Consider the following 18,934-nt stretch of genomic DNA (forward strand, 5'->3'; position numbering starts at 1 on the left):
CCCTGACCTCACTGTAACCCTCACTGACTCCCTGTTACCCTTAATGACCTCCCAGTTCCTCTCCCCTGACCTCACTGTAACCCTCACTGACTCCCTGTGACCTCACACCCTGACCTCACTGTAACCCTCACTGACTCCCTGTTACCCTTAATGACCTGCCAGGTCCTCTCCCCTGACCTCACCGTAACTCTCACTGATCTCCCTGTGATCCACAGTCTGACCCTCATAACCCTGTGACCTCACACCCTGACGTCCCTGTACCCTGCTGATCTTTTTAACACTCAGGGTGGACTCTTCTACACCCACAGGTCTGTCCGACATGCCACCTGTGCTCAGAACCTTCTATAGAGTGTGCTAACAACAGAAATAGAATGAGAACCACAGAGGCGAACCACACATGTGATTTCAGCAACAGGTGAAAATCACCTTTAATAAAACCCAATATACCATTTTCAATAAGGTACCTCCCCTTCCTTTTTGCTGGCCAGCCTTCCCAATCTGGGTGCCTCTGGTGCGTACAGAGAACCTCAGACTGGTCTCGACAGCCCCAAGTGGCCAGTGGTCACTCTATTGGGAGCTTGTCTCCCTGCCCCATTGTGGACAGTCAACATTCTTTCACTCTGCCTCCAGCCGCACGGATCCCAGTGTGGGGAAAGTCTGTGCTCCCACGTGTCCAGTCCTCCCATCCTGGGCCAGGACAAACACTGTCCTCCTGAGGTTGCACTGAACCTTGGAGGAACAGTCCCCCAACCTGGACCCTGTGCCGTCAACATGCTCCCCACCCCCGTGCTCCCTGCACCCCTAGACCCAGCACTGCAGAGGAGGGCGGCAGCACATGCCCAACAAAGGCACCCCTGCATGCGATGAGGGTGGTGGGACTTGGTGGCGTCACAGAGTCCCCGGGGCAGAGGTACCTGGGTTGGACTGCATGTTGATGTTGGTCCGAGACACGTAGTTGCCGATGGTGCCTTGACCCTGCAGTGGCACGCTCTGTGAGGCGGGTCCTGCGTGGCTGTAGCCGGGCCCTGAGCTATGGCTGCTACCCGACATACTCATGGAGGTGGTGGGCAGTGTGCTCGGCGCTGTCGGCTGCAGGGACACGTGGTTCGGACCTACCGGGAGGGGTGGGTGAGATGGCTGGGCAGGAGGCAGGCCCCTCATAGCTCGGCCTGTAACCCTCACACGTGGGTCACTAAATGACTGACATAGGAAGGTAAGGTGACACTGTGCTGCTCTGTCACTTACCGCTCCTCACCCCACAGACAGGAGCAGGGCACTTGGGTCTTGCTGGGCATCTACTGGAGACTGTAATGGCACAAATCGCTACGCCCGCACTACTAACTGGAAGGTCGGTGGTTCAAACCCACCCAGACGCACCTGGTGACCTGCTTCTGAAAGGTCACAGCCTTAAAATCCCAATGAGAACATAGGGCGGCATCGACTCGGCGTCACAAACAACCACGTTCCAACCCCCACCTCGCATTTGCGGTGGACATGATGTGAGTGTCCAGATGGAGGAAGGATTTGGAAGAGGGGGTTTCTCCCCTCTGCACAAGCACCCCACCTGCAACCGACCCCAGGAAGGACAGGGGAGCTGTCTCAGCTAGGGAGGACACCCTGCAGTCAGGTGGCCAGCAGCCCTGCCCCCACCCTGAGTGCTCACCGTTGCCGATCTGACCCTGCATCAGGGAGGAGGGGGGCAGGCCAGAGCCGATGGTGTCACCAAGGCCACTCTGGGCGTGCAGGCCCTGGCTGGAGCCACTCTGCGACAATGCTCCTGGGCCCAGGTTTATGTTCTGGGTGGGCGGCTGCAGGCAACAGGATGACGGTGGGGGTTGGTCTGACTGAGGGCAGAGTTGGGGAGCCCTGACCCCATACGTCCCAGCTACCGGACAAACAGCCCCTAAAGGTCAGGATGTTGGGAGTGGCAGGACAACGGTGCCCTCATCTCCCCACACCATGCTGTCCCCTGGACTCACTGCCCTCCCGACTCTAGGTGCCCACCCCTAGAGGCCCTGCAGTGGTGCGTTCGGCTGCGTGTCCTGCACCCCTGTGGACAGTGCTACAGTGGACGCTGGTGAACACCCAGCACCTGAGGCAAAACTAAGCAGGCCACATGGCAAACTTCCTGAGGGACCGCTGCAAGCCGCTCACAGTGGCTGCATCGTCTCACACTGCTACCAGCACCTGCGCCCCCTGACCATTTGGAGCTCAAGGTCAGAAACAAGTCAGGGACCAGCATCTGTCTGCCTCAGCCTCTGACACTGCCCCTACTGTGAGGTCCCCTTAGATCATCTGAAAGCAAGTGGCCACCTGCCTCCAGCCGCTCCGTCCACCCGACACCCTCCCGAGACATCCTGCTCGATTCTGGCTCCCCGTCCAGACTTGGCACTGTGTCCCTGCATGGGGGTACTCACAGCTGGGAGCAGGGACTGCATGTTCTGGTTAGAATCGGCGATTGTGGCCAGGTATACCAGGTTCCGATGCAGGATCTGCTGGTACCTGGGGGGACAAGGGCAACAAAGCCATAGAGGTCACGGGCCGATCCAGCTAGGCAGGCTGTGCTTATCTGGCCAGAGAGTGTTTGCAGGGGCCCTGTCCATGACCAAGACCCTAGAACCCCTGAAGGGGAAGTCGCAAGGAAGCATCAGGGTGGGGCGGGGCAGCACTCACTGCGTGCATTCGGCTGTCTTGCCCTTGCTCTGGTATTCCAGGATGCATTGGATCAGCTGGTGGTTCTCGTCCAGCATCTGCAGGGGGCACAGAGGGGGTGCCAATGACACATGCAACCTCACCAAGGTCTGTGCTGGGAACTCTGCCCACCACCAAATCTCCGGGCAGGCTCAGGCTCCCAGGCTCCCAGCCGCCCGCCGCCTGATCATGCATCTGCCCACCAAGGCTGCAGCCAAAGTCTGCCCATCTGCAGGTGTGGCACGCCCACAAAGCAGAACACGTGGAGGGGAGGGAGGCTACAGTCCGCCTTGGGAGGGGCAGGAATGGCACTGCAGAGCAAGTGGCCCCCTGCCTCACCAAGCCCGCCTGTCCAGCATCCTGCCCCAGTCTGAGGGCTGCCAGCCCTCCACCCACCCTGGGAGTCCCACTCCTTCCAAGGCCCCTACTGTACCCCAAGCCAGCCTCTGAGGGGCACATGCCAGACTTCCATCATGGGGCATGTCAGCTGGCATCCTCCCCAGCCTGGAGGTGCCGGACTCTCCATGTGTCCTTGAATCCAAAACGGTCCTCAGAGACAGGACTTGTAGCCCTGTTCTATAGATGGGGAAACCAAGGCAGGAACAGAGTGCTCAGTTTTGCGGTTCTGTTTTTATTTTGACACCTCTCCCCTGCTTAGCATCTTGGTTCTGTGGCTCCACCTGGACGAAGGACCCATTGGAGGGTGCTGTTGGCTTGCCAAACAGGTGAGGACAACCGAAGACACAGACAACTCTTTCCAGAGGAAACCAAGAGAGGACGTGGTTAACGCTATCTTCCTTTCCCATGTAGCCAATCTGACCAGCAAGGGGCCCAAGGACATTTATAAGCATGAGAAAATATTACATTGTGATTGTTTTGCAAGGAAAAAAAAAAAAGCTGGACACAAAGAACTCACCCAATAGAAAGTCTAACAGGTTCATCAGTCATCAGCGATACACAAACAGCTACAGCGAGGTGCCATTTCACTCCCACAAGGACGGCTAGTTCTGGGGGCACTGTGGGTTACGTGCTGTACTGCTAACTACAAGGTCAGTGGCTCAAACGCACCAGCGGCTTCAAGGGAGAAAGAAGGGCTACTTGTTCCCTTAACGATGTATAGTGCCAGAAACCCTCCACAGGATCCCTGTGAGTCAGCATCAATTCGATGGCAGTGGGTTTGGGATGGTTAAAAAACCAACAGAAAAGAACAAATGCTGTGAGGATGTGGAGAACCTGGCGCCCCTGCCCACTGCTGGTGGGAATGCTCTCTCAAAAACCTAAAAATAGAACTCTCCATGACCCAGTATTCCACACCTGTATTTAAGCCCCAAAAGACTTGAAAGCAAGACACTCATGCAGAGACTTGTACCCCAGGTTCAGTGCAGCACTATTCATGACAGCTGAAAGGTGCAAAGAACCTAAACACCCATCAACAGAGAAATGGATCAACACAAAGTGTCCCAGACTCAGACAATGAGAAATGACATCCTGACACAAGCTACAGGATAGAGCTTGAAGACATATTAATATGCTGAGCGAAGTAAGTAAATGACAAAAGAACAAATTTTGCATGATCTCACGTAAGTGACAAGAAAAGACAAATGGTTACCAGGGGAGGAAGAAGGGAAGCGAGGGAGAGTTGTCAGTGATGGAAACAGCACTGATTAACAATGTTGTTGCTAGGAAGCCCTGGCCATGCTGTTGGATGGATAAGCACTGGTCTGCTAACAGTGAGGTAGCAGTTCAAACCCACCAGCTGCTCCACGATAGAAAAACAAGGCTGTCTTTTCCCATAAAGATTTACAGTCTCAGAAACCTACAGCAGGGGTGAGCAACCTTTTCTCTGCCAAAATTTGTATCATTCACGGGCCATAAGAAAGTATCAACCTAAAAATTAGCCTGCTATACACACACACACACACACACACACACACACACTCTCAAATGAGCTCTTGTAGTATACCGAATTATCAGCTGGACTGCTAAACTCAAGGTTAGTAGTTCAAATCTACTAGCCGCTACATGGAAGAAAGGTAAGGTTTTCTACTCCCGTAAAAATTTACAGCCTCAGAAACCCTATACAGGATCTCTATGAGTTAGAAGCAACTCGATGGCACTTAACAACATACTTGGTCAAACATTTAATGAACTCACCCCTAATGTGCTGGTGCTATAAAACACTCGACCTCAGGGTAGATTTGAACCACAAGGTCAGCAGTTGCAACTCACCAGGTGCTCCTCGGAAACCCTATGTAGGGTCGCTATGATGCGGAACCAACTTGACAGTACTTAACAACAACAGATGTGATGGCTGCAACTGCGGTTGCCTTGGCAGGACCAGGCCAGATAATTGTGCAGGCCCTATACAGCCGTGGAGTCCCACTGTGGGTGGCATAGCAGGATAAGACGCTGGACCGCAAGGTCAGTTTGAACTGCAAGGTAGGCGGTTCAAACCCATCAGACGCTCCTCGGAAAGCCTACACAGGGTCGCTATGTGCCAGAACCAACTCCATAGCACTTAACAACAACAACATACGGCCTATGGGCCAGATGTTCCCCACCCCTGCTGGACAGGGTCATGATGAGTTGGAATCGACTCCATGGCACTGAGTGTTTTCAGTCCAGTGTTTAGCCTACAGCATCACATCAACACCCCAGTCCATCACTGCACCTGCTGCCAACAAGCTATACACCTGCAAAATGCTAAATCGGCAAAAGCTGTGTGACAGACACACACGTAGCTGCCTGTATATCCAAACAACGCTGGGATTTTTGGTTCCTTGGTTTGGAGGTTTAGGGTCATGATTTCCTGGGGCATCCCAGTGTCTGCTGTCTCCTCATTCACTGTTTAGTGCCTGGGGTCTTAAAAGCTTGCAAGCAGCCATCCAAGGCACAATGGGACACTACTAGCCTGCAGCAGCCGAGGAAGGAGGGTTTGGAATGCGTGGCTAACTGCCTCCAGGAACACCTGCCTCCTCTGCTACAAGACTAGAACTGGATGGTGTCTCAATACCACAACTGAACATTTTGATCAGAGAGTCTGTAGGAGGATCCTGATCAAAAGGGGAGAAAATCCAGAACAGACTCTCCAACTTCCATACAGTACAGACGGTCTGGAATCATAGCTGAATGATCTCCTAATACTATTGTTGTAATCATCTTTAATCTTTAAACCGAAAATATTCCCTGAAGTCTTCTTAAATGCAAATACTAGTTTACTCGTTCAGCTTAACTAGTAAAAAAGGCCTGCTTTAAGCATTACAAGGGGGCCTCAAAAAGTTCATGGAAAGGGGGACTAAAAGAATATAGAATTTTTCCACAGGATTTTTGGAGCCCCTTCAGATGCTCTGTAGGGAGTCCTGGTGTGGCGCTGTGGGTTAATGCACCAGACTACAAAGCTATTTGAACTCCAAGGTCGGCGGTTCAAGCGCACCAGCTGCTCCTTGGAAACCCTATACAGGGTTGCTATGGGTCACAATTGACTCGACAGCACTTAACAACAACAAGTGGTATAGTGGGTTAAGCATTGGGCTGCTAACTGCAAGGTCAGAAGTTTGAATCTACCAGCCACTCTGTGGGAGAAAAATGAGACTTTCTGCTCCCATCAGAGTCACAGCCTCAGAAACCTTAACCAAGGTTGCTAAAGTCAGAACCGACTCGAGTGCACACCACCACCATCACCACCAGCCCACCAGCCCCAGCAGCATGTGCTGAGGAACTGCCTATACAAGGTCAAACTGACAACGCAACTGGAAAGGTCAGCACCTTAGGGGGCAGTGAGTTCACATCCATGGGGGAGGAATGACTCGGAAGAGGAAGGAGAGGTTGGTGACACAACTCGAAGAACGTCATCAATGTTACTAAACATGCATGCAGAAACTGTAGAATCGGTGTCTCAACAAGAAGAACAAAATAAGTAAAATTCAGGGGAAAACAAACCGTGCAAGCACCTGAGTAGGGATGGTGGCGTGCCTGTGCCCCTGCAATTCTAACCTCTCATACCACTGGGGGGCGAGTAAGTACCTCCAGGTGAAGCCCCCAGACCACACCTGGTGTGCCAGCACGTGGGGATGACTTATTTAGGAAAGACAAAGGCCAATAGGAGCCATAGAGCAAAAGCTGGCAGGGACCCTAACCATCACGCTAGAGAAAACCTCAAAACCTGACCACAGTTAACTCTCTGAGAGAGAAGGGCTATCTGTTTACTGCATACATGAGCAAGAACAGAATGCTACTCCACACATACAAAGTAACAGGAATAGAAAAGGATTTCAGTACTGCGCCTGGGAACGAATGTCTGTTGGCCAAAATGAGGCACTTGACAGAAGGGTTGGATACAAAGCTGAAGAAGACTCCAGAAAGTCGGAGAGGAAAATAGAAAAGATAATGAAATTAGAAGCTTCTCACACAGCAAGAATCAGTCTTCCAAAGAAAACAAGTGGAGAAAACTCACCCAGATCACTGTTCAGGACATTTCCTCTCAGCTGAAATTTCCAAATCAGAAGAAGCACCAATGCCAAGATGGCAGCCTAGGGAGCCCTATGGGGGCAGTGCTACTCTACTGACAACCACCTGTTCTCAGGAAGCTACTCAAGGATGTGCTCCACCCAAACAATGAACCCCACACTAGAGAAAGCAAAGGAGGCAGGGCGGATAGCAGTGGGACCAAGAGCAGGAGCCCAAGAAGACAGACCTGGTGCAACACCTGAGGTGAGTCTCCTGCAGCTGAGAGTCGGGAATGGATTCGTGACAACTGGAATCGACAAGCCCAGGGAAAAGCAACAGCTGTGCAGGAGAAGGACCCAAACGTGGCCTTCAGGGCACGGGACTGCTGGAAACAGGAACGTGCAGACGAGAGACGGCCGCTACAGCCACCTGTAGAACCCCACCAGGCAGGTGAGGGAGGAAGGCCACAGATCCAGGAGAGGGCAGCAGGGAGGGACTGGGGGTCTTAGGCAGAAATCTGGGAAAGGGTCTCCAAAAGGAAATGGGGGGGATCACTCCATCACGGCTCCCCAACATGAAGCCTCTCCCCCACTTCCCACACAAACAGGAGACTTCCTAGGGGCCATGAAGAGCCAACCTCACTGCTAGCCAGGCTGCAGGTTCACCACAGTGGACAGGCCATCCAATACAAGGCTAGGCTCTTCTGACCAGCCTAACTTGTTTCCACCTCCTGCAGCTGGAAACAGTGCCCCCATGACTGCCCTTCATGAACAAGGGGATGTGCCCTGGGCAGCTGGCTGAGTTAACCAGGTGAGATAAAGCAGTACCCATACCTGTGCCCTCTCTTGCTCCCACTCTCCCAGCAGACACTGCCCCGGAGCCTCCCAGCCCAGCATGTGGGCAGCACCTCCAACAGAGTAGTTGTTCGACAGCACCTCGGGGCCCCTCTGAGCAGTCACCCAACTACAGGCCAGTGGACAGGGTGTGGGGGTTTTGAAAACAAACAAAACTGAGGTGCTCGCACATAAGATCCACTGTGCGGACTGCAGAGAATAAATACAAGGTGGGACCCGGGTCCCTGAGAGCACCACATGCAACCCTGCCTGAGAGAAAGTCCCTGCACACCACATCGAAATCCACGACACTGGGCACGTCATCCAATGCCAGCCGTCCTTCCAAGGAGCATGCCCTGGACCCATCCTTGCAGGCCAACATGGATAAACTCCACTTCACCCACTTCCTCTCGACAAACAACAGCTGACTCGACACAGATAGCAACAGACCCCCCAACCCCACCCCCTGTGAATCCCATCACCTCTGCAGCCAGTGAGGGAGTCCAGCTCCGTGCGAGAACTAGGAAACTGAGGCACCGAAAGGCGAAGCGCACACCACCACCAGGGCAGTCAGACCATGCCCACTTGCAGCTCAGCCTTCAGAGCCCAGGTCCCAGACGATTTCTGATTTGAAACGAGCAATACAGGTGGCAGAAACATTTTATGTTGCAGTGGAATGTGTCCAGGTTATTTGCAGTTTACATTCAACAACTGGTTCAATGGATCACAAGGGTAACAGGTGGACTAAGGTGCACACTCCCTTCCGGAGCTACAGCTGTGGGTTTTATGCGGTTTGTAATCCATTATGTAGAAATCAACAATCACAGATTTAAGGAGCGATGTTATTGTTGTTAAATGCTGTGGTGTCGGTTCCGACCCATAGCGACCCTGCACAGGGTTTCCGAGGCTGTAAATCTTTATGGGAACAGAAAGTCTCATCTTTCTCATGCGGAACAGCTGGTAGTTTCGAACTACTGACCTTGCGGTTCGCGGCTCGATTCGTAACCACTACGCTACCAAAGCTCCTTGTCATTCAATGTAAACCCCTCTAATCTGAAAATGTACATTTTGAAAAATAAATATTTAGGCACTGTTCAAAAAAAAAAAAAGATCAACACACCATTTCAACTGCCCACGTGATGTTACTTGCTGAAAGTAAAGAGCATAGCTTTCGGTATGGGTTACGTCTCAATGCAAAGAAACGACAAATCCTCACCACTGTACCAATCAACAACATCCATATAAATAGAAAACGACTGAAGTTGTCAAAGACTTCATTTTGCTCAGATTAACCATCAACATTCATGGAAGCAGCAGTCAAGAAATAAAGAAAGCTACATATTGCATATGGCAAATCTGCTGCAAAGACCTCTTTAAAGTGTTTAAGAACAAAGATGTCATTTTGAGGACTAACGTGAGCTTGATCCAAGCCACAGTATTTTCAATAACCTCATATGCATGTGAAAGTTGAATAGTGAAAAAAAGATCACCGTAGAAGAATTGATGCATTTGAGTTACGGTGTTGGAGAAGATTAAAAGTACTATGGGCTGCCAAAAGAACAAACAGATCCGTGTTGGAAGAAGTACAGCTAGAATACTTCTTTGAAGCCAGGATGGCCAGGGTTCGTATCTCATACTCGGACAGGTTATCAGGAGGAACCAGTCCCTGGAAAAGAATATCATGTTTCTTAAAGTGGAGGGTCAGAGAAAAATAGGAAGACCTCCAACGAAATGTCTGAACACAATGGTAACAGCAACAGGTTCAGGCTTAGCAATGACTGTGAGGTTGCTGTGGGACCGGATAGTATTTTGTTCTGTCGTGCACAGGGTCCTTAAGAATCGGTGCCTACTTGGTGGCACCTAACAACAACAACAACGTGACGTTTTGGCCAGTCAGTTCCCCAGTCCTGGTCCCAGGAGTCCTCTCTGGACCTGATTCAGCTTTTGTATGTTCAGGGTGCACGTGCTTGGTCAGGCAGGGGAGCCCTGGCTCTGGTCCACAGGATACACAGGACACCATGGCATGGTCCTTCGCTATGGGGCCTGGGCTATTATCCAGTGTCGGCTGGGTTAGGCATGACACTGCTATTGGGGGGGGGGCGTGTTTCGGGAACACTGCCCCCAGTCCTCAAGCACACAGAACAGTAGCCAGAGAACAGGAGGACACCAGGGGTACTCCGGTGTGTCAGATTCCCGCTCCAAGCACAGCTGCAGATGGGGGAAGGGGAGGTGGCAAAAGAATCTGAGCAGAGAGAGGCAAATGGGCAAGGGAGTGCTGCATGACTGAAGGGGCTCAGGTGAACATCTGCTTGGGGGCGCACCCTGCAGGGAGTTTAGTGCTAGGTGTTCCTGGGCAGTAGGGAACAAGGGCCTGGCTGTGGCTGTCCCTTTGCCACCTCCCCACCTGGTGCAGAGATTCGGATTTACAACAGGGATTTTCTTCAGGGACTGCACCTGAACATCCGTAGTGCGGAGGGAGGTTCACGGTGGCCCAAGGGCTGTGCGGGAAAACAACAAGCATGTGGTTAGCATCCCAATGCTTAACCTGGTGTGCCACCAGGGATCCTTCTCTGCATGTCTGCCCATCCCAGAATACTCCCTCTGATGGAACAAACGTCATGCAGACTTACTTAGTACATACTGAGCCCAAAAACAGTGCCTGCCTCAAGACAGCTCAATGAGCAGCTGTGTGCCGAGTGTCTAGGAGGGAGGAGACATTTGAGTTGGGTGTGGAAGGCAGAGTAGGAGTTTGCCTGGAAAAATTCTTCCCGATCACCCCTGGAGCCCTCAAGACCCTCAGCCAGAGCCTATGAGCACACATTGTGGTCACCGCCCCCATCAGTGCAGCAGGGCACAAACGGCCCTCTGGGGGCATGGACTCACTGTCCAAAGCGCCCATGAAGGAGGGTGTGGACTGGCCAGCGACAAGGGCAAGCCAGCTGCCTGCCTACTACACCCAAGGCCATTTTGTGCTCTTTCTGATCACTGTGTGTTAAGGGTGGGAGTGGGTGATCACACACACCTGCCAGGAGAAGTTGAAACCAGAGGAACAAGGACTGAACCTGTCACACATCCGCTCCCATAACCAGGGTGGCTGGGAGGCTCCAGGTCAGCATCACTGTTGGACTGGGCCTGACTGGGCTTCACCACTTACCAGACGGGCATTTAACCTCACCAGGCCTCAGTATCCTCAGCTATAAAATGGGCATGATAGTAAGCACTTACTAAGAAAGTAAACCGAATTAGGACCTGAGCAACCCGCAGAATGGTACCTAGTACACAGTAAGCACACATGTGTGTTTATTACAGAAACAAAAATGCCAGGCTCTGCAATCTTCTGCTTCCCAAATAATCTTCTTCTGTTCAGAGTTGGCTGAATCTCCTTGTTTTCAAAACGCATTGAGGACTTAAGACCAACAGTACTTACTATTAGTACTGTGACAGGTCACAGACAGAAGGCTGTTTCCACAAAGGACCGACCCATTATCAAGGAACAAGAGACACAGTGAACAAGGTGCACCCCCAAGGAAAACAGGGAGCTCCTGGGGACCGAGGGGAAAAGATAGAATCCGAGTTTCGAAAAGCAAGCTAGGTAGTTACGGAAGACTTTGGGAGAAATTTAAATGCAATGCCTACCACGGATCTCCTTCTAACGAAAAACGACAGGACGTTTAAATTCTCCCCTTCAAAGCTTCAGTCTTTTGTCTAAAACGTGTTTGTTAAAGGTGTCTCCAGACCCAGGTAAATGATACCCCTAGAAAATAGCAGTGCCACGCTTGTCGGAGAAGTGGAACGCTACAAAGATAACCTGCAAAGTTTCTGTTGGGTGAGGAAGCAAATCAGGTGCCTAACTAGCAACAATACGGCACGCAAGTAAGAGCTGGCGGTGAGCGGCCGCTCTAGCAGCTGCGGGGCTGGGATCTTGTCAGCACCTTCGAAGAGGCGGCGGGGCGGCCCCGGCCATGCGTCCCCAGGCCAGCCCGGCCCCTCTCCGCTCGCCAACGTGCGCATCGGAGCGGCCGAGCCGCCGCGCCCCCCCGGGCTGCAGCCGAGCGCAACCAGCCCTCGCCCGCCCGGCACTGCTCCGGCGCGCACGCGAAAACTGCATCCCCGCATCCGCCCGGTCCCGCGCCCCCCGCGAACTTGCACGGGTTGCGGACGACGCGCCTCCGGGTCGCCGGGAGAGCGCGCGGGGGGCGCCGGCTGGGCGGCCTCGGGGCGGCGGCGCCCGCTTTGTTCCGGCCCCGCGCCCCCCACGCGCCTCCCGCCCCGGCCCGCTGACCCACCTTCTGGATGGTCTGCTGCGTGACCTCGCCTTTGCCTCTCGGCCGGGCGGAGGCGAAGGCCACGGACATGGTGGCGGCGGCTCAGCCCTGGCTCATTGGGCTTATTCTCTGGCCGCGCGCCGCGTCCGAGGGCGCTCCGTCTCCGCAGCGGTGGGGGCGGGGCGGGCGGGGGGCGCCGAGTCGTGGACTCGCCCGGCCCACCGCCGTCGCCGTGAGCTCCGGCCTGCCCGCCCACCTCCCCGCGCGCGCGCGTGTCGCAGTTTCCAGTCTCACGACCCACGCCGCCTGCCCTGCTTCCCGACCGGCACACCGCGCCCACCCTCTGTCGCCACCACGGGCTCCCCTGCGTCTGTCATGGTTCGCTCCGGGCGCCCGCCCACGCCGTACGCTATCAGCGTAGCCGTGCGTCGGCAGCTTAGGGCCAGTCGACAGCATAGGTCTCCGTCAACAGCGCAAGCCTCCGTTGGCAGCGTAGCCGTGCGTCAGCAGCGCAGCCGTACGTCGGCAGCGTAGGTCACCATCTGTAGCGCCGGCCTCCGGCGGCGGCGTAGTCATGCGTCGGCAGCGTAGGCCGTAGGGCGGCGTGGTGAATCCGCTGCGGCGGCGCATGAGTGTGCGCTTTTGAGCAAGAGCGCGCTGGTCCGCAGTCAGGGCTCACCAGCGGGCCGGGAGCGCACCCGGTAGTCTCCAGAGCAGGCCGCGCCGCGCCCGGCCATGAGCTACGACCGCGCCATCACCGTCTTCTCGCCCGACGGCCACCTCTTCCAAGTGGAATACGCGCAGGAGGCCGTGAAGAAGGGCTCCACTGCGGTGAGGGCGGCCGCGCCGAGGCCTGCGCGAGCCCGGTGATCTAGACGGAAGTGGGCCGCGAGCGGGTCCGGGCGCACTGGGGTTCTCGGGAGGGTGCGCGCTCCGGACCTCACAGGGAGGAAGGCCAGGGCTGCGTTCTGGGCCCGGCAGCCCGGAACTGCAAGGGGGTTTGGCAGGCCTCGCCCTGGGCCGGGAATTCCCTGGGGCTTGCGCGCTGCAGAATCCCCCGGGATTGAGCTGGGAGGATCCCCAAAACGGCGGGGAGGTTTTCAGGAAGGGCTGCGGCCTCGAGTTACCTGGCCTGAGTTGCCGCGTGCACTGATGCCTGCATCTCGCGGGTCCCTGGGCCCGGGTTGCGGCCTGGAGCGGCAGGGTCTAGAGAGTGGACAGGAAGGCTCTCCCCGGGACCTGACTCCACTGACCACGCCGCCGAGCTGACGGCCGCTCCGGGCTCTGGATGGGCCGGTTGGGCTTTTTTAATACAAGGCGAGTTCAGGATTCTGGGGGTTTAGAGGAGCTCGCTATTTTAACGGAAGGCGAAGCAAGGATCTGGCGTCCAAGAGGAAAATGCTAGGGGAGTCGGGGAGCAGGGGCGGTTTGTTAGGCAAAACAGCCGGGACATGGCCGAAAATCCATAGCGCCAGGCGTTGAGGGTAATTTCGGTGGTGATTGACAGGTGCTTTCAGAAATGGCAGTTTGGTGGAGGGGGGACCGACACTTGGGTGGCTTTCACTTGTTCCGTCTCTAGTGTCTGTAATTGTGGCAGGGTGCACCTCTGAACCCAGCTCGATGCTGGCAAGGTGACGGCCATCTTGGCACGGTCACCCTTCCCAGGTCGGACGTGCGGGTGACCCGCCGACTTGAGAGGGCTGGCTGGTGCAGGCTCCCTTGGTGTGTTGGGGGACATCTGGGCGTTACGGGGTGTCTTTGCAAAGGCCCTGGTGTGTCAGCGGCGCAGGGCCTGGGCAGGCTGTGGGATAACTACTGGGCGCCCCTAGATCTGACCACTGGACCCTGGGAAGCCGCCCCGCCCCGCCCATATTAGTCCTCCCTCAGCGCAGCCACTTCCTGCACCTGGTCTGCTGTGTTGAACTCATGATAGAGCCCCACACTGACTGCGAACTTGAGCATGCTTTGCTGAACTCGGGAGAAAGCTCACGCAGCTGTCTTTTCCATTTTTCACCGTTTTGAAATTAAGGTCCTAGCGCATCCACTGGACACCATCAGCAGAGGGATCAGTTGGCCACTTCGCCGACGTCCATTGCACGTCGGTTGGTTAGATGGTTCTGAGCTGCGGGTGGATTTTACTCCAGGGCATTGGGCACATTGAGACATTTTTGATAGCCATGAGAGTGGAGGCCAGGAAGGCTGTTCAGGCCCCTCACCAAGAGCCAGCCCATAGTGTCTTCAGTTCCATTGAGATGGGGGAGTTACTCATTCCTGGGGGTGATCACGTGTTTGCCCTCCCTGACAATTGACCCGGTTGTTGGTTGTCCCTCATGTCAGCCCACCCCCATCTGAAAGGTTTGTAATTTCACAACTGCAGAAACAAGAACTTCAGAACACCTGACTTCAGTGTTAAGGAGCCCTGGTGGTGCAGTGGGTAACTGCTCAGCTGCTAACTGAGAGGCCAACTGTGTGCACCCACCGGCAGCTCTGTTCCCGTAAGGAAGACTGCTTCACCATTCCTTTGGGACAGTTCTACTTTGTCCTTTGGGATTGCTGTGAGTCAGAATTGACTCTGGTGACAGCTTTTTAAAAATATATCTATGTACTTAGGGGAGTCCTGGCATGGCACTGTAGGTTAAGCACCGGACTAACTACAAGGTTTGCAGTTCAAACCCACCAGCCAGGCTCCTAGGAAGGAAACCCTCCTCAGGGTTGCTAAGTTGGAATCAACTCAACCGCAGCGAGTTTGGGTTTGGGTAATGCCAAGGACTCCTGGAGCATGCTGGCTCTGTATGAATAAGCACTGGACTGTGAACCACAGAGGAGAGGTTCAAACCCACCAGCTGCTCCATAGGAGGAGACTTTCTGTCCCCGTGTAGATCTGTAGCCTCAGAAACCCTATACAGGGCCACAAGGAATCAGAACCGACTCGATGGCACTTAACAGTTAGGATCCCTGGTGATGCAAATGGTTAAGCGCTCATCTGTTAGCCCAGGGGTTGCAGTTCAGGCCCACCAGTGGCTTCCCAGGAGAAAAATCTGACTATCTGTTCCAATAAAGAGGGTAGTGTAGGAAACCCTGTGGGGCAGTTCTGTGTTAACATGAGGTCACTAGGAGTCGGAATTGACTTGATGACACCCTGCAAGGCTGTTGCTATGTACCATCAAGGCGGTTCCTACTCAGAACAACCATGTATGGAGTCTCCAAGTAGTGGCTGTTGAGTTGGAACCGCCAACCTTGCAGTTCAAATGCCCTTACGGTTCAGGGCTGATCCCACAGTGCCACACCAGGACTCCAACAACGTTCACGGTGACTATCTGATTCATCAGCTTAAAATGATAAACGTGCTCTTGGTGTTTATGTGGTAATTATTCACACTTGTTAGGATTGGAACAGGACTCCTGGTGGATCAGCAAACCCCAGGTCAGCAGTTCAAACCCACCAGCTGTTTCTAGGAACCCCTATACAGGGTTGATGTCCGTCAGAACCGACTTCACGACACTTAACAACTGTTTGTATCTTAAAGGCCAGCGTTAAGCATTTTAGGGGAGGGGACCAGGTGCTAGGTCTAACAGCAGGGAATTGATACCAGGGTTGCTGACCACAGTACTGGGCATGCCTGGTGGCAGACCTCCGGTCACTTATAGTAAGTGGTTTGTTGATTTCATTGAAGGTTGGCGTTCGAGGACGAGACATTGTTGTTCTTGGAGTGGAGAAGAAATCTGTGGCCAAACTGCAGGATGAGAGGACAGTGCGGAAAATCTGTGCTTTGGACGACAATGTTTGCATGGCATTTGCAGGTACCTGTCTGAGGATGTGTCAGATGTGTCAACCAGAACCACTGACCAGCCGAGCGTGTTAGTTTCTTAGTGCTGCAGGAATGTAGACACAAATAGGTGGCTTTAAGAAACCTTGACTTTCTCACAGTTCAGGAGGCTGCATGTGAACTTGTGGAGACTCGGTGGATCCTTCTTGTTGCTTCTCTGGTATTCCCTGGGGATCCCCATTTGGTAGCTCTTTTCCCATTTTCCTCCCTGGGCCTGGCCAGCTCGTCACACCCTACAGTGGTCCACCCTACAGTGGTCCACCCAGGCTCACACCCAGGGCCAGGAAGGCAACACAAACTGGGGGCTGCAAGACTATCAGGAAAGAATTCGCTGTCTTTCATTCCATAACTTTTTGAATTCCCCTCGTATTTGGGGTGGGGGTTCCTCAGTTCAATCCTTGATGACAAGAAATAGATTTGGATCTTGAAAGGGTTGGTGGGAGTGTCTCAGAACACCTCTTGGCTCCAGGGCAGGCCGTTTCTCTGTTGTCATCTGGGGGAGGCAAGCAGTCTTGGCAGGGCTGCACGTGCCACTCGAAGATAGAGGGCAAGCTGCTGACCAGTGCAGCCCTGGTCTCCATGTGGTGTTATTTTTCATACACTGAAGTTCTCAGGGAAGCTTGGGCGGGTGACCCCCACCTGCCTGCAGCCCCTCCTATGGTCCAGGTACCTGGCTGTCTTACCTGGACAGGTGTGGCTCAGGCAGAAACCTGCTCCACTGTCGTTGTAGGCCTCACTGCCGACGCGAGGATTGTCATCAATAGGGCCCGGGTGGAGTGCCAGAGCCACCGGCTGACGGTAGAGGACCCCGTCACTGTGGAATACATCACCCGCTATATTGCCAGTCTCAAGCAGGTGGGCGGTCAGAAGACTGGGGGCAACCCTGGTCTTTGTTGTGTATGGGTCCATTTCTGTGGTGTAGGGCACTAAAAATGGAGAGGTCACACTGGGAAGCGAGGCTGACTGCCAGGCTCCCTTGATAGCCAGAGCCCATGTGTTTTCCTGTCAGACTGATGCCCCCTAGCAGGCCTAGTCACCGAGGCATCTTTCTAAGAGGAACAGAAATGCATTGGAATGTCAACAGCTCTAGGCTGCCTATCTGTCACTCAACTCTAAGTGGCCTGAACGGTCAAATCCATTCCTCCTCAATAGAACATTGAGGCGCATGGAGTAGTTTGAGTGTCACTGGGAGCCTTTCATGCCAGCCGCAGAGGCTGGGAGAGCAGTGCTAACTTGTCTCGTTTCCCGGCAGCGCTACACACAGAGCAACGGGCGCAGACCATTCGGCATCTCTGCCCTCATCGTGGGCTTTGACTTCGACGGCACACCCAGGCTCTATCAGACTGACCCCTCGGGTACCTACCATGCCTGGAAGGTGAGCCTGGCTGCCTTCTCAGAAAGAGGCATCAGGTCCCAGTCAGAGACAGAGACATATAAAATGCGGTGCTTCCATGGCAGTTCTGACAACATGGGAGCAGAGTGTTAAGCACTGGTGTTTCGGGGAGCATCAGAGGTGTGGGAGACACAGCGATGCCTTTCATAATGATGTGACCGCGGCTTAGTCGACATCAAATCTAAGAATCTTTGTGGGAGTGAACGGTGGGGCAGGGCAGCTGCTGGCCAGCCACGCAGGGGCTCTGAGCTGCACGGGTCTGTTCCAGGCTAATGCTATTGGCCGTGGGGCCAAGTCAGTCCGAGAGTTCCTGGAGAAGAACTACACTGACGAAGCCATCGAGACAGACAACTTGGCCATTAAGTTGGTCATCAAGGCCCTTCTGGAGGTAAGTGTGCATCCACCACGTGCTGCTGCTGGTCCGAGGAAGATGTGGGTGGCTGCTGGAAGTCATGGCGGGTCTGCATGGTTGCTGGGTTAGTCCTTGTTGTGACACAAGTCAGGATCAGCGACTGTAGAAAGCAGGTCATTGTTGGCAGTGTTGGATATAGGATCCTGCTGAGGCTCTGTGTTGCTGTCAAGGGAGTGGAAAGGTCAGGGACTGACACCAGGTGTCCTGGTGGAACTTTAGGACAAGCACTGGACTGCAAAACCACCAGCACCTCAGAGAGAAATAATTTAGTGTCTAGGAAATGCTCCGTAGAATTGCTGCCTCCACATCGACTCCATGTGGCTGTGACTAGTTGGGGCTTTTGTGGAACGGGGCAGCGAGTCCCGATAGCCAGTGTGCCTTAGGACAGGAGGGTGGGTACTAGGGCTTTGACCACTTGAGGTGCCTGCGGAAGCCCCCTTTGGTGATGAGAGCCACCCAAGCTGTTTTCTCATTCCTCCAGGTAGTCCAGTCAGGTGGCAAAAACATTGAGCTTGCTGTCATGCGGCGTGATCAGCCTCTCAAGGTAAAGGTCACACCTGTTCCTTGTCTGCACTTTGGTCTATGGGCAGGGAGGGTGACACCAGCTGAGGACCAAGTGCCCGGACTCACTTTTTTTTTTTTGGTAGATTTTAAACCCTGAAGAAATTGAAAAATATGTTGCTGAAATTGAAAAGGAAAAAGAAGAAAATGAAAAGAAAAAACAAAAGAAAGCCTCATGAAGCAACTGCCTGCCGTGATGACGTCCTCATGACGTAGTCATGACGTCCTCATGACGTCCTCAGTGATGGGTCCAGCAATAAACCTCCGGAGTTTTTAACCTTTTTTTAAAGAGAACATGATTTCTCAGGTGTCGTTACAGTGGCTCTTGAGAGAATTGTTCCCTCCAGGGTGGGAACCCACTGACACAGGTGTCTTCTGCTGCCCTGGACAGGCTGAGGCCACAGTTGGAGGACCATGCCCTTCAGGTGTTTGTTCAAATCCTGAGGCATTTAGCCTCAGAAACAAAGCCTCTTTTCCTCCAATGCTTAGGACTCATTTGCTGCTTTT

At 53.9% G+C, this 18,934-nt stretch overlaps 2 protein-coding genes across 3 annotated transcripts in view; one reads left to right on the plus strand and one right to left on the minus strand.

Moving 5' to 3' along the window:
- Positions 1–12,328, minus strand: part of SS18L1 (synovial sarcoma translocation gene on chromosome 18-like 1) — a 19,661-nt gene extending 7,333 nt beyond the window's left edge. Inside the window, exons 1-5 of the mRNA XM_006873368.1 lie at positions 12,257–12,328; positions 2,674–2,750; positions 2,418–2,502; positions 1,664–1,808; positions 915–1,112 (exon numbers count right to left, since the gene is read on the minus strand). Of these exons, the coding sequence (XP_006873430.1) occupies positions 915–1,112; positions 1,664–1,808; positions 2,418–2,502; positions 2,674–2,750; positions 12,257–12,325 (574 nt within the window). The 5' untranslated portion in view covers positions 12,326–12,328. The remainder of the gene's footprint in view (positions 1–914; positions 1,113–1,663; positions 1,809–2,417; positions 2,503–2,673; positions 2,751–12,256) is intronic.
- Positions 12,329–12,952: 624 nt separating this feature from the next.
- Positions 12,953–18,610, plus strand: PSMA7 (proteasome (prosome, macropain) subunit, alpha type, 7). Of its 2 annotated transcripts, none has more exons than XM_006873370.1 (7): positions 12,953–13,066; positions 15,909–16,035; positions 16,792–16,916; positions 17,314–17,436; positions 17,723–17,842; positions 18,348–18,410; positions 18,514–18,610. In XM_006873370.1, exons 1-7 carry the CDS (start codon positions 12,971–12,973, stop codon positions 18,604–18,606), a joined length of 747 nt encoding a protein of 248 aa, XP_006873432.1. In that variant the 5' UTR covers positions 12,953–12,970; the 3' UTR covers positions 18,607–18,610. The 2 variants fall into 2 exon arrangements, with proteins under 2 accessions (XP_006873432.1, XP_006873431.1); XM_006873369.1 differs by having other exon boundaries at positions 12,971–13,066; positions 16,768–16,916; positions 18,514–18,606.
- Positions 18,611–18,934: the final 324 nt, after the last annotated feature.

This window comes from Chrysochloris asiatica, unplaced genomic scaffold, assembly GCF_000296735.1.
Source record: "Chrysochloris asiatica unplaced genomic scaffold, ChrAsi1.0 scaffold00238, whole genome shotgun sequence".
NCBI classification, from domain to species: domain Eukaryota; kingdom Metazoa; phylum Chordata; class Mammalia; order Afrosoricida; family Chrysochloridae; genus Chrysochloris; species Chrysochloris asiatica.